The 14,146-nt window shown below is 39.2% G+C and overlaps 1 protein-coding gene across 1 annotated transcript in view; it reads left to right on the top strand.

Moving 5' to 3' along the window:
• The window catches only part of PAK3 (p21 (RAC1) activated kinase 3), a 107,084-nt gene that overhangs the window by 39,566 nt on the left and 53,372 nt on the right, over positions 1-14,146 (top strand). Inside the window, exons 7-8 of the mRNA XM_077776455.1 lie at positions 10,875-11,006; positions 11,886-12,051. Coding sequence (XP_077632581.1) covers positions 10,875-11,006; positions 11,886-12,051 — 298 coding nt within the window. The remainder of the gene's footprint in view (positions 1-10,874; positions 11,007-11,885; positions 12,052-14,146) is intronic.

Below are 14,146 nucleotides of genomic sequence, written 5' to 3'. Positions count from 1 at the left end.
CTAAATGTTAGATGTTATTTTTTTTTTTTGTCAACAATTTATATGTCCTAAAATACTGTCCCTTTCTTTTGAGCTTGCTTCTGTCAGTTTTATTTGTGGAATTCAAACTAAATCTACATAATGATCAAAACAGTCCATCAAATCAGAAACAAAATGGTGTTCTCACTGTTTGGAGACAAAACAAATGGATATATATTTTTTCACATATACTTATCAAGTGCCCTCTTATAAGCACTAGGAAATTTGGAGCTCAGTCTGGTAAAGGAAGAGAAGTATGCACATAAAGAAACACAATACACTATGGACCATATTATATACCATAAAATATGTCCATTTACTATGAGAACTCAGAGAAAAGAGATTACTCTTAGCTGGGGAGGGAAAAGGAAGCAGGTCCTTGTCTCTAAGGGCTTAAGCTCAGTGCCTGGTACAAAATAGGTTCTTGGTACATATTTGTTGAATGTTGAGTTGGAAAATGCTTCATATAAAAAGTGGCATTTGAGCTAGATCTTGAAGGTCAGGTGGGATTTGGATTTGTGAAGATGGGGAAGGGCATTCTAAGCAAAATTAAAAAAAAAAACATGGGAAAAGGCACACTAATGAGAAGAGCATGGGAACAAAAAAGGTGTGGGTTTGAAGACTGAGATACAAGAAAGGGAATCATAGGAATTAAGCTTTGAATGCTAAGTTGGAGCCAAATATAGTGGCCTTTAAATACTATTCTAAGAAATCGGGCGTTTTCTAGTATACATTGGAAAGCGCTTACAGTTTTTTGGACCAGGAGAATTAGGCAATTAAAGCTTATGCTTTGGGAAGAGTTATCTAACAGCAAATGTCCAGAATGAATTAAGGGCAAAAGGTAAGGCTAGAGGAAGGGAGACCAGTTGGGGGAGTAGTGTAAGCATCCAGGCCATAGGTAAAGAGGGTCTAAGTGAGAGCATAGATGAGATGGTAGCAGTAGGAATGGAGAGGACGTTCAAATTCCAGAAATGTTTAGGTTATTGACTGGATGTTGGAGAACAGGTTAAGGTCAAAGATTGATTACAGGCTTAAAATGAGATGAGGATGGCCAAAAAGATGAGGGTGCCATCTTTCAGGAGTTGCAACTTTTGTGAAAAGATGCTGAGTTTCCTACCCTGAAGGGCTGGTAGGACTTCCAGGTGGAGATAATTGATTAAACTACTTAACTAAGACTGTGTTTCTATTGATTGAATGAACTGTATTAGTCGCTTAAGTTCAGAGTGGATCTTTTCAGTGGGACTCAGCTACTTAGGAATGGGGGTTTGAGAGGACCCTGTGCTCTCCTTATGGTTCTAGGAGGAAATTGCACTGGACACTGCTTATGTTTGGGGGGGTTATTTTGTTTTTTTTTGTTTATTTGTTTGTTTGTTTTGCATTAGAAACCCTCCCAAATAGACCTAGCAGTCCTATAGGATCTGATTTAATGGGACTGGACTATCTCTGTATAGACACAACCTAAACTGATCACCAGTTTTGGCCTCCTTTACCAGCCTGGGTGGGAATTAAAAAAGAAGTAGTGCTGTAGTCACTAAATATTTTAAACTAATAACTGTATAATTAATATTGAATTCAGGAATACATCCCATAATCCTATGACATCTGCTTTACTGCTCACTCATGGTAGCTTCTTTGATATCAGTATTTTAAACACTAAATACTATTCAGGGACCTACTCTTCAATTCAAGACTACTTTAAAATGTTATATGTTTATTATACTATTGAGAGTGAAGTAATACATTTAGAATCCTGGAATGGCATTCTGAGTGGAAGGAAACTTCCACTGAATATGGTCATGAATATGAATAGCTCATGATTTGTGCCCAGCAAAGCTGGGTGTGTAGTTGACACAGATTGAGCTTTTGATGTGAAGTCCTGNAGTTCCTCCTAATCCTCCTATACATGCAAACATATGGTAGCTGTCCTTCTCCACCTGACTAATTCACTCAGCATAACACGCTCAAGTTCCATCCATGTTGCTACACATGGCCAGATTTCATTCTTTCTCACTGCCATGTAGTATTCCATTGTAGAGATAACCCACATCTTCTTGATCCATTTGTCCGTTGAGGGACACTTAGGCTCTTTCCATGTTTTGGCTATTGTTGAGAGTGCTGCTATGAACATTGTGGTCCATGTGCCCCTATGCATCAGCANTTTTCATTTTCGTTTGTTTCCATATATTTTTTAATTTCTTCTCTAATTGTCTGATTGGCCCATTTGTTCTTCAGTAAGGTGTTCTTTAACCTCCATATTTTGGGGGGTTTTCCAGACTTCTTCCTGTGATTGATTTCAAGTTTTATAGCATTGTGATCTGAAAGTGTGCATGGTATGATCTCAATTTTTTTATATTTTTTGAGGGCTGCTTTATGTCCCAGTATGTGATCTATCTGGGAGAATGTGCCATGCACACTTGAGAAGAAATTTAATTCCATAGCCTCAGGATGTAGGGTTCTAACTATATCTGTCAAATCCTCCTGGTCCAATGTGTCATTCAATTCCATTGTGTCTTTATTGATTTTCTGTCTACTTGATCTATCCATTGCTGTAAGTGGAGTATTAAAGTCCCTGCTATTAGCACATTCTTATCAATAAGAGTGTTTCTGTTTGTGATTAATTGTTTTATGTATTTATGTGCTTCCATATTTGGTGCGTAGACATTTATAATTGTTAGTTCTTCCTGATGGATTGACCCTGTAATTATTATATAATGCCCTTCTTCATCCCTTGTTACTGTCTTTACTTTAAAGTCCAGTTTGTCTGAAGTAAGTATAGCTACTCCAGCTTTTTTTTTTGACTTCCAGTAGCATGATAGGTATTTCTTCATCCCCTTTCTTTCAATCTGAGGGTGTCCTCCAGTCTAAAATGAGTTTCTTGTAGACAGAAAATAGATGGATTTTGTTTTTTTATCCATTCTGCTTCCCTATGTCTTTTGATTGGGGCATTTAGCCCGTTTACATTCAGTGTATTATTTAAAAATATGGGTTTAGAGTCATCATGTCCTTTGTGGGATTTATGCTTGTGGTGGTGTCTCTGTTATCTTGTGTTCCTTAAACATTTCCCTCAGAGAGTCCCCCTGAGGATTTCTTGTAGGGCTGATTTAGTGGTGGCGAATTCTTTCAATTTTTGTTTATTTGGAAATACTTTAATCTCTCCTTCTATTCTGAATGACAGGCTTGCTACACAGAGGATTCTTGCCTGCATGTTTTTTTCCTGTTCATCACATTGAAGATTTCCTGCCATTCCTTTCTGGCCTTCCAAGTTTCAGTACATAGGTCTGTCACCACTCTGATAGGTTTCCCTTTGTATGTTACTGCCCTTTAATCCCTAGCTGCTCTCTTTGTCCTTATATTTTGCCACTTTTACTATGATATGTCTTGTAGAAGATCGATTCAAGTTACATCTGAGGGGAGTTCTCTGTGCCTCTTGGATTTCAATGTCTGTTTCCTTCCCCAGATTGGGGAAGTTCTCTGCTATAATTTGTTCAAGAACTCCTTCAGCGCCTTTCCCTCTCTCTTCCTCTTCTAGAATTCCTATGATACAGATATTATTCCATTTGATTGTATCGCTGAGCTCTCGAACTCTCCTTTCATGTTCCTGGATCAGTTTATCTCTCTTTTTCTCAGCTTCCTCTTTTTCTATATTTGTGTCTTCTAAATCACTTATTCTCCTTTCTGCCTCTTCAATCCGTGCATTGGACGCCTCCATTTTATTTTGCTTCTCATTTATAGCATTTTTTAATTCATCACAACTATTTTTAAGCTCCATAGTTTTTGTAGCAATAGTTTCTCTGATGTCTTCTATGCTTTTTTCAAGCCTGGCAATTAATTTTATGACTGTTGTTCTAAATTCTTGTTCAGTTATTTTGCTTATATCTGTTTTGAGCAGTTCTTTAGCTTTCAATTCTTCCTGGAATTTATTTGGAGGAGAGCTCATTCATTTCGTCATTTTGGTTAGCTTTCTATCTCTTGTTAGTTTTCAAAGTTTGTTGTGCACCCTGCACCTGTGAGTGCTGCTGTACCAAAGAAGGCTCTTTGACTGTCCAGGGCCTGTTCGTTCAGAAAGTGTTCTTTGAGTGGTATCTCTTGGTCTCTCTTGTTGAGACCTTGGTTATTTTATTTTCCTACTCGTAGTGGTATTTGGGACTGTCCACCATGTGTACTTTGGCTTGTTTCTTGAGGTAGCTCTGGAAAAGAAAACAGACGGACAAATAACACAAGGAGAAAAGGCACACAAACGCAGAGAAATCCAACAAACACACACACTGAAAGGGAAAACAAAAAAGAAAAGAGGAAGGAGCGAAGGTGAATAATAAATAAAAATACATAAAAAAGAAAAAAAAGAAGAAACCCAATAGACAAAGGACAGTCTAAAGCATGTAACCAGATATCCCAGCTACAAATAAATAGCCAGGTGTATGCATTGCTGGTGGAAGAGCAAGAGAAAGAGAGAAATGACAGGGCAGGGATGAAGTGAAATTGGAGCTGAAATGAGCAGGCAGAAGGAATATGAGGCTTTTTTCAAAGAGCAAAAGAGTGGAATATGGTTGGAGAAGAGGCAAAAGAAATGACGATGATGCTATCCAGAGAAACTATATAGTTTGATTACTCCAGAGAGAAAGAGATGAAAAGGTAGCAGTGGTGGTGTAGAATTTATATCTAGAGAATGGATTCAATGTGACTTTTAAGCAAGCCAGTGAGCAGAATTAATCAGGGTAGTGCATCCATGTTGGTCTTGCCTGGCTCTGGTAAAAAAAAAAAAAAAAAAAAAAGCAGCTCTCTAGCAGGGATGGGTGTGGTTTGGTCCAGTGCATCCCGTGGGAGTCCTGCCTTGGTGGTTGTGGGGAGAAAAGTGGCAGCGCCCCAGTCCCTTCTTGAACCAAGCATTGCACCTCACTCTTTTGGGTGTGATTTCCCTGTGCCAGGGGTGTAGCCAAGGTGGGCTGTGTTCTATATCCCAAGCCAGGCCTTGTTTCCAGATCTCAGTCTCCACACCCCATTGATCTTCCCCGAAATATAAACTCGCAGGTGAGCCCCTCAGAGCAGTTTCAAGTCTCGCCTTCCACCTGGGGATCAAGCCAGAAGCCGCTGCTCCAGTCTTCTCCAGGTCAGGCTGGCGAGCGCAGAACAGTTTCACCTGGGGTCACCTGGGACCAGTGCGTCCCGCCTAGGGTCAGCTGGACAGCAGGAAACCGGGTCCCTCTGTGTCCCATTGCCCGAAATATAAACTCGCGGGCAAATCCCTCAGAGCAGTTTCAAGCCTTTCGCCTTCCCCCTAAGGATCCAGCTGAGCCAGAAGCACAAAAGCCTAAAGGCATGGCTGCCGCTCATCCCCTCCAGGTCGAGCTGGCAAGCGGGGAGCAGTTTCCCCAGGTGTTGCCTGAGACGAGTACGTCCCACCTAGGGTCAGCTGGGGAGCAGGAAACCGGATCCCTCTGTGTCCCGAGTGGAGGTTTTTCTCTTCTCCAGAGACAGGGACAGTGTCTTGAGCACTTTTGGCTACTCTTTTCCCCCCTAGACTCACTGCGGCTCCCCGCAGAGGGGGATCCCCCGCCCCGTGTCTCCAGTCCCAGCCCAGGTTTATCTTCCCCAGTTCGCACTCACGCTCTAAGGTTTTCTCAGCGGACTCTGTCTCCTTTTCCTCCCAAACTCCTGGATTCTGTAAGGGTTTCTATGACTTCAGGCCTTCTCCGTGTGAGAGATGGGGGCGAGTGAAATGTATGAAGCTCCCTACTTCTCCGCCATCTTGCCTCCCTCTTCTCTGCAATCTCAAATCTCCTTCGTAAAAAGCATGAAAAGTGGCCAAAGACCACATTTTGCATTTTATAGAACCTCCAAGGTCCTTACTTCTAATTCCTTTGACCATTAACAATTAAGCTCAAAGAAAGAAGAGTTTCTTAAGGTAGCTTCTCTAGCTAGTGTATTCTCCAGAGCAAGGTTTATAACTTATAGTCGATATGGATGGGCTTCAGAAGATCTATGAACCTTTGATATTATATGGAAAAGCACATAACTACCTATAATCTTCTGGGGAGATTGACCAAACACTTCAGATNCTCTGTGCTATCAGCACAGAGCCCGACGTGGGGCTCGAACCCACAAACCTGAGATCATGACCTGAGCTGAGATCAAGAGTCAGATGCTTAAACAACTAAGCCACCCAGGCGTCTCACAAATTTTTAATAAGGCAAAAATATCCTTACTTGCTGTTCATCTATCTATATATTTTCTCTTTTTTGGCTTTTTAAAAACTTATTTTCAAGTTTTTATTTAAATTCCAGTTTGCTAACAGTGTAATTATATTAGTTTCAGGCATGCAATATAGCGATTCAACACTTCCATACAACACCTGGTGCTCATCACAGCAAGTGCACTCCTTATTCCCTGTTGCCTATTTCACCCATCCTTCTACCCCCAAATCACTGGTCATCATTTGAAGAGAATCCAGAGTATACATATATTTTTCAATTTTAGACAGTCATAATGATTTTCAGCCTAGTAGGAAGAGCGTAGTGACATTATACCTGTGACTCCCAAAAAGACCACCTGAGAAACCTGTTAATCAAGTGAAGCTGTTTATTAAACTTTAGCAGCAAGAAAGAGCCGTCTATAGAGTTTTGGCAGTGTCTTAGAAAGGGGATGTCAGGGGAGAGCATTTATAGGGTTTTAGAGCATGGCTATGCAATTTTAAAGCAGGTCTTACAAGGCAAGGAAAAGGTTAGGATTATGTGGTGTTTATGATTAAATAGCTTTAGATCGGGGAAGGAAGAGTCTTGAAGAGTCTTGGTGAGCAAGCAGTTATTCTTACTAAGTAAAATACTTTAGCCTTATCTTCCAAGAACAAGTATTTCTGGAAGGTGATGTTTTTGCTTATTCTCAGTATTGTTTAACATAAGAACAGGAAAATATGCTCTCTCAATGCTGGTTTACACAGGGAAAAGAAAAATAATACTGCCCAGCCTCAGTATTATTTACACAGGGATGAAAAGGGGACCAGTGTCTGGTCCTGGTATTATTTAGCACAGGGGCAGGAAATTCGGTTGATTTCAGGTCTCAGTACCGATGCCTGGTGTTCTAGGTGTGTTCTGGGTAGCAATTGTTCCCTGGCCCAACCATCATGGAAAACACAATGTCCCCTGAAGGCCACACATTCTTTCCAACCAACCAGCCAACATGACAGCATAGTGTTTGCTCCCAGATAAACAGAAACACTGGTCTTCCTCCTCCCTCAGAAACTTTCAAGAAGATGAAAGACTTTAGGTTTTCTAATAGTCCCTTAGTCCATCCTTGGAGATGGGGAGTGTCCCCCATATGAAATGGGAATAGTACGGATAGTAATGAATGCTGAGAAACAATGATATTTTGCAGGTGGATTTTCTTTAGTGCAATAGCAACAGTTGAGATGTCCAAGCCTACCTCTTGGTCAGTAGTACTGATTGGTATTTGTACCAGTCTGAGAAGCCCAGACCTAGGCCCGTTGTATTTGCCACTGGGATTATTTTTAGGTGCTCATAGGCTGTATATAACTCTCCCTTGTAGAGGCCACATGATGCATTGTATCAAATATATTAAAGGGCTCCTATAGCCTATTTAATTTTTTTGGGCGATAAACTTTTTTAAGTGATTTTTTAAAGAGTGTTTTTGGCCATTATTTAATTACAGGTAGCACTAGATTTATGGTTAGGCATAATTTATTGGAAATCGTTATAAATACTGAAGAACTGTTGCTATTATACTCTAACCTACAATTTGGGGGGGGGTGTTTAATGTTTTATTTATTTTTGAGAGAGAGACAGTGTGAGCAGGGGAGGGTCAGAGAGAGAGGGAGACACAGAATCCAAAGCAGGCTCCAGGCTCTGAGCTAGCTGTCAGCACAGAGCCCGATGCGGGGCTCAAACCCATGAACTGCGAGATCATGACCTGAGCCAAAGTCAGATGCTCAACCAACTGAGCCACCCAGGCACCCCTACAATTTGTTTTTTAATGTAATGAAATTTCTATAAATTATATACAAACTTTAAATAACTAAATTGACATATAGTTTTACTTCATAGACATGTATTGAGACATAATTACTTTAGATTTTAGAGATTTTTGTAGCATTTTGGAGCCAATTATTTATTTCTGACTTCTCATATTTTCATAGGCCTTCTTAAAGCTTACTATCCCTAGGCATGGTTCATATTGCCTGATAGACAAAATAGCTTTGTTTGCAATATAAAAAGTAGTTGGTTGATAGGCAGTTCTTCCCTTCTACCAATGAACAGTAATTAGGTGCATTCTTGATCCCAGCTGCTATAAGATAGAGTAGAACTTTCTGAAACAAAGTAATAGCAAAGCAGACACCAGTAACCTAAAGGCAATTTCTTCCTGTGCCCACTGAGTGCCCTGAAGAGTTAGTCTTTCACAAGAACCTGATGTTTTTATCTGAAAACTTAATGTCATTAACACATGTTGCTTGTCACACACCCACAATACAATATAATAGCCTCACTATTTTTGGCTGAATTAAGAATAAATATAGGTATAGAAGTAAGAAAATCAGGGGTGCCTGGGTGGCTCAGTTGGTTGAGCGTCCGACTTTGGCTCAGGTCATTATCTCACAGGTTTGTAAGTTTGAGCCCCACATCAGGCTTTGCACTGATAACACAGAACCTGCTTTGGAATCTCTGTCTCCCTCTCTCTGTGCCCCTCCTCCAATATCTCTTTCTCTTTTTTACTCTCTTTCTCTCTTTCAAAAATAGATAAACATAAAAAAGTTTTAAAAATAAGCAAACCAATATCCAGTAAGTATTATCAATTTCAGTCTGTAAACCACTCAGTGTGTATATATCAGGGCAAGCAAATATTCTTTTAAGTACTTATAAATTCTAAGTTGTCTTCCTTCTCACAGTAGATAAATCTTGCTGTCTCCAATCCAATATATGATTACACCTTATAACTTTACTATCAGTTCATACATGATTATAGAAAATTCATGTTGAATTTTCATCATAGGCTGAGGTCCCTTGATGTAATAGTCAATTAGTAGGCTCCCTGTATTGACCTCAGCACCTTTGTCCTCAAGAAATGAAAATTCTTTTTTAGAATTACCTTGAGCCAGCATACCCAAAGGCATAAAAATAAATAGATACACACACACACACACACAAAATAAAAAAAATTTAAAAAAAATCTGTAATAGTAATTTCTAACAGAAGTGAATGTTATAAAAGCCATATGTGTAACTTTATTTTTTTTCCTTAAATAGTTTATTGTCAAGTTGGTTAACATATAACACCCAGTGCTCATCCCCACAAGTGCCCTCCCCCATGCCCATCACCACCCTTCCCCTCTCCCCCACCCCNCACTGGATTATTTGTTTTTTGGGTGTGGAGTTTGATGAGTTCCTTATAGATATTGGATACTAGCCCTTTATCTGATATATCATTTGCAACTATCTTTTCCCATTCCGTCAGTTGCCTATTAGTTTTATGGATTGTTTCCTTCGCCACGCAGAAGCTTTTTATCTTGATGAGGTCCCAATAGTTAATTTTTGCTCTTGATTCCCTTGCCTTGGGGGTGTGTCAAGTTAGAAATTGCTGCAGTTGAAGTCAAGGAGGTTTTTTCCTGCTTTCTTTTCTAGGGTTTTGATGGTAACTTTAATTTTCTATTAGTCACATTGAAAAAATAAATTTAAAAAATAGGAGAAATTAATTTAATACTATTTTTAACTCAGTGTATTCAAAATATTATTATCTCAACATATACTGAACAGAAAACAAAATAGTTTTCATCAAAGAAATATTTTACAATTTTTTCATGTTACGTATTCAACATCTCTGTATACTTTATACTTACAACGCATCTCAGTTCAGACTAGCTACATTATAACTGTTCNTTAGCCATGGATGGCTGGTGGCTGCCATCTTGGACAGCACAGACCTATATCATAGTTCAGTGATTTTTAAACTTGAGCCTCAACCAGAATCACCTGGAAGTCTTGTTATAACACATTGTTAGACCCCCAACTCCAAGAGCTAGGATTCATTGGTGTGGATAGAGCCCAAGAATTTGCATTTCTATCAAGTTTTGATGATGCTGATGAGGCTGGCCTTGGAATCACACTTTGAGAACCATGGCCATAGTTCTTTCAAAATTCTGATTTGGAACCGTTTTACCCCTGCATTAACATGAATGATCAGGAACCGATGCTAGATACTACAGATGTTGTTATTTTTGGTGGTGTTATTGTAGTTTTTAACATTGCAAGTCACCATTTACCTGTTGGTTAAGACTGAATAATTATTTCTGTTGATGAATATCCCTTAGATCTCTGAGTGCTTCTTTCCAGGAGGCTGAACAGGGAAGCAACATTTTTGGGCTTGCTTGTACTTAGTGAGTATTTGCAGAGCTGTATTAATACCATATCCATATGCATGCTCTGATCCTCAGGCACAACATAGCCCGTTTCTGGTTGACAAACTATCAATCAACAGATTGACGATCTGCCCAGTACAAATTGAAGGCTTTATAGCATTTAAAAAATATATTCATTGATTTCAAAAACATTGAACTTTCACATATTAAATGAATAGCTCACTGTTTCTGAGCTCAGTGGAAAATAACAAGATTTTTAAAAATTTCATGATGTTAAAAAAATTTTTTTTCATGATGTTTAAAACCATGACCTGAATTTATCTTCGAATGTGGGCAGAACTGATCACCAAATTGGAGATGGTTCTTCTGCTCATTTGTAAAAGGTGCAGTTTCTTCATATCCCTACATGATTAAATATTTCATTTCCCTTTTCTCATTTCTGAAGAAAAACAATGAGGAGTTAATACCTGGTCTTTAAACTTTGTTTTTGTCATAAGAGTACAAAAACAGCATCAGAGCCTCCTTTGGCTCCTCCTGTGTCTGAAGAAGAAGACGAAGAAGAGGAAGAAGAAGAAGACGACAATGAGCCCCCACCAGTTATTGCACCGAGACCAGAGCATACAAAATCAGTAAGTCACAAATGACTGTTTCTAAATGATTCAGAAGATGTCCTTAGGAGCAATCGTAAAGTCAGAATCTAGTTAATCAACTAATACCTATTGAGTATCCACTGTGTTCCCAGAACTAGAATATAAGATACAACCTTGGTTGAAGTAGATTCAGAAGCCATATCCTTTGAGCATACAGGATAGTACATGACAACTAGAGACTAATACTGAACAATATACAAGTAAATGCTGTTATAAAATTGCTGCAGAAGTTAAATTAGAGAAGGAAATCCATGTGAATTAAGTAGGAATAATTGCCTGAGCAGAGACACCAAGACCAGAATTAGCTCAGCGTATATGGGGACCTCAAAAGACTGGGCCCTGAGAGCTTCCAAAGGCAGTGCATTTGAAGCAACTTAAAGTTCTTTTTTTAAATAATTGATCACTTGTCTTTAAAAACTTATTGGGGGTAAGCGTTGGGTTGGGGAGGAGGGATGAATAGGCAGAGCACGGAGGATTTTTAGCTAGTGACAAAATTCCATCACTGTAATGATGGATACATGTCATTATACATTTGTCCAATGTATACACTAAGAGTGAACCAGATGTAAACTATTGATGTTGGGTGATTATGACATATCAGTATAGGTTCATCAATTGTAACAAATGTCCCACTCTGATGGGGGGGGGGCTGTTTGTGATGAGGGAGGCTATGACATTTTGGGAAGAGGTAGATGGGAAATCTACCTTCCACTCAACTTTGCTATGAACCAAAAACTGCTTTAAAATTTCATCTTAATCCAAGAAAGGAAACCTCGTAGAAATGATAGCATCTTGATTTCATATTCTTTCCTTGACCTACTGTTTTCATCATATAACTTTTTTTTCCTTGTCTTTAAGATATACACTCGTTCTGTGCTTGAATCCATTGCTTCACCAGCAGCACCAAATAAAGAGGTCACACCACCTTCTGCGGAGAATGCCAATTCCAGTACTTTGTATAGAAACACAGATCGGCAAAGGAAAAAATCCAAGATGACAGATGAGGAGATCCTAGAGAAGCTAAGTGAGTTTTTTTGCCATCATTACTTTCTTCATGGGATGGCTTCTCAAAAAACGTTTTAACTGGAAACTGATCCTTTAAAAGTTTGGGCCTGCTTGCATAAACTCCAGGCTCCCTGAAGTCAAAAGATGTAAAGTTTGGAACTTGCTGTGTATTCCAGATCACTCCTTCCCCCACACTCCAAATCTGATAGAAACTAAATATTTTCACTTGAGAAAATTCAATTAGGGTGAGAACTTGACATAATGAATTAAACAATGAGTTTTATTTTAAGATGGCATTCCCAGAAAGGATAAAATAATCTGGTGACATCTTTTGATTATCCCCCAAGGTCTCCCAACTGATCTGTCATGATAAGTAAGTCAACCTCAAAGCCCAACACAGTCAATCAAACCAGCAGCCACAATAATACAGCTTTTTCCCTTAATTTAGGAACATTTCTATGTGGAGTAGGGGGCAGGGCCAGCAAATGCTAGCACCCTCCCACCCACAGTGTCATTTTTGTGTACATGCTTAAGCATATACACTGACTCCAGTTTTACAAAACAATCCTCTTTCAGTTAGCTTTCTGGGTCAGGGAGGTTTAAGAAAAATATATTGTCTACTGAAAAGAGTCCAGGGTTGTGAAGCATATTCATTAAGCTCATACTACAAAAACATCTAACAAATTACTAGTTATAGGCAACCAGGGACCCCAGTGTCACTAACTCCTACTCATCCTTCAAAACTCAACTCAAAAGTTGCCTCCTCAGGAAAGACTTCTTTGCCTCTCCCAGTCCAAATTAGGCTCCTCTTCTTTACTGCCTTTGTGGCAGCAAATCACACTATGCTAGTCCAATCTTTCACTTAGACTGTGAGCTCCTCAAGGGAAGAGACTGTGTCTCCTTTTCTTACATGTCCATCTCCTTAAAAGGTGCTTATTACATAAAGGCACTTAACAATGAATGAATGAAAAAAATGAGAAAAAGTGTACCTTTACTGAGTTCCTACTTGTCTGTTCCATGCAAGAATCTTTGGAGGAAACCACAGAAAAGCAATTTCCTGCCATCAAGAAACTTACAATTTGATTTGGATGATAAGAAGAATATGATACAGTTAGAGCATAGGAAACCATCTTATTCATGTAAGTTTCCATCTAAAAGACCTCAGGAAAGCAAGAGAGCAGTGCCAGCTATAGGCCACAAGGAGACTCTGCAGAGGGGGTTTGTGGGGCCATTTTGCCTTTCCAGGAAATACTTGGCAACGTCTCAAGATATGCTTATAGTCAAAACACAGGAAGTGCTACAAGCATTTAGTGGATAGAGGCTAGGGATGCTTCTAAAATCTCTACAGTGCTAAGGGCAAGCCCCCTCCTTGCCCCTCTGCAACAAAGAATTATTCAGCCCCATAGGTCAACAATGTTGAGGTTGAGACATTCTGAGCTAGAGGTATTTGGAAAAGCAAAGGTTTGGGTTGCAGCTGGCACTGAGCATTTGGAATCACCGGATTTTAGCCAACTGACTTTACTATGCATGATTAAATATGCCTCTAGTGCTAATACCTACTATTTGCTATAATAACAATAGTAATAACCCCCATTTATTGAGCAGCCTTTGCACAGGCCACTTTACATGCTTCAGAAGGTATAATTTTCAAAATAAGCCCTTGTGGTAGATTTCAACATCCTCATTTTACAGATCAGTGAAAGTCAGCCTCACAAAGCAGCTAAAGCAACCAGGTCACCAAACTAATGAGTGTCAGAGCCAGAGTTTGAACTCAAATCTGTTTACCTTCAGAGGTTACAACTTGCTCCATTACCCACTTTGCTTCTGTGTATCCCTAAATGTCTGTATATGTAAAAGGGAAGGAAAAAGAAAGAATTGCCTGGATAATTTCAGTTCAGTTATTCAGACTGTTACCTCAACCTTTTTTCCTTTATTTTATACATGGAGACATGACCTATGAGATTTGATCAGACTTTTAAAATCTAATAGCATCACTTTAGTAAAATTGACTATTACCGGTATTTGTTTCAAATTTTAATTGATTTATTATAAAGAAGATGCATTTTTGGTTTTCTTACATTCAGTGACAGAGAGATAAGAGTTATTTTCTTGGG

This window comes from Crocuta crocuta, unplaced genomic scaffold, assembly GCF_008692635.1.
Source record: "Crocuta crocuta isolate KB4526 unplaced genomic scaffold, BGI_CrCroc_1.0 scaffold238, whole genome shotgun sequence".
NCBI lineage: Eukaryota > Metazoa > Chordata > Mammalia > Carnivora > Hyaenidae > Crocuta > Crocuta crocuta.
Note: the sequence above shows the minus strand (reverse complement) of the source record. Positions and strands in the feature narration are given on the sequence as shown.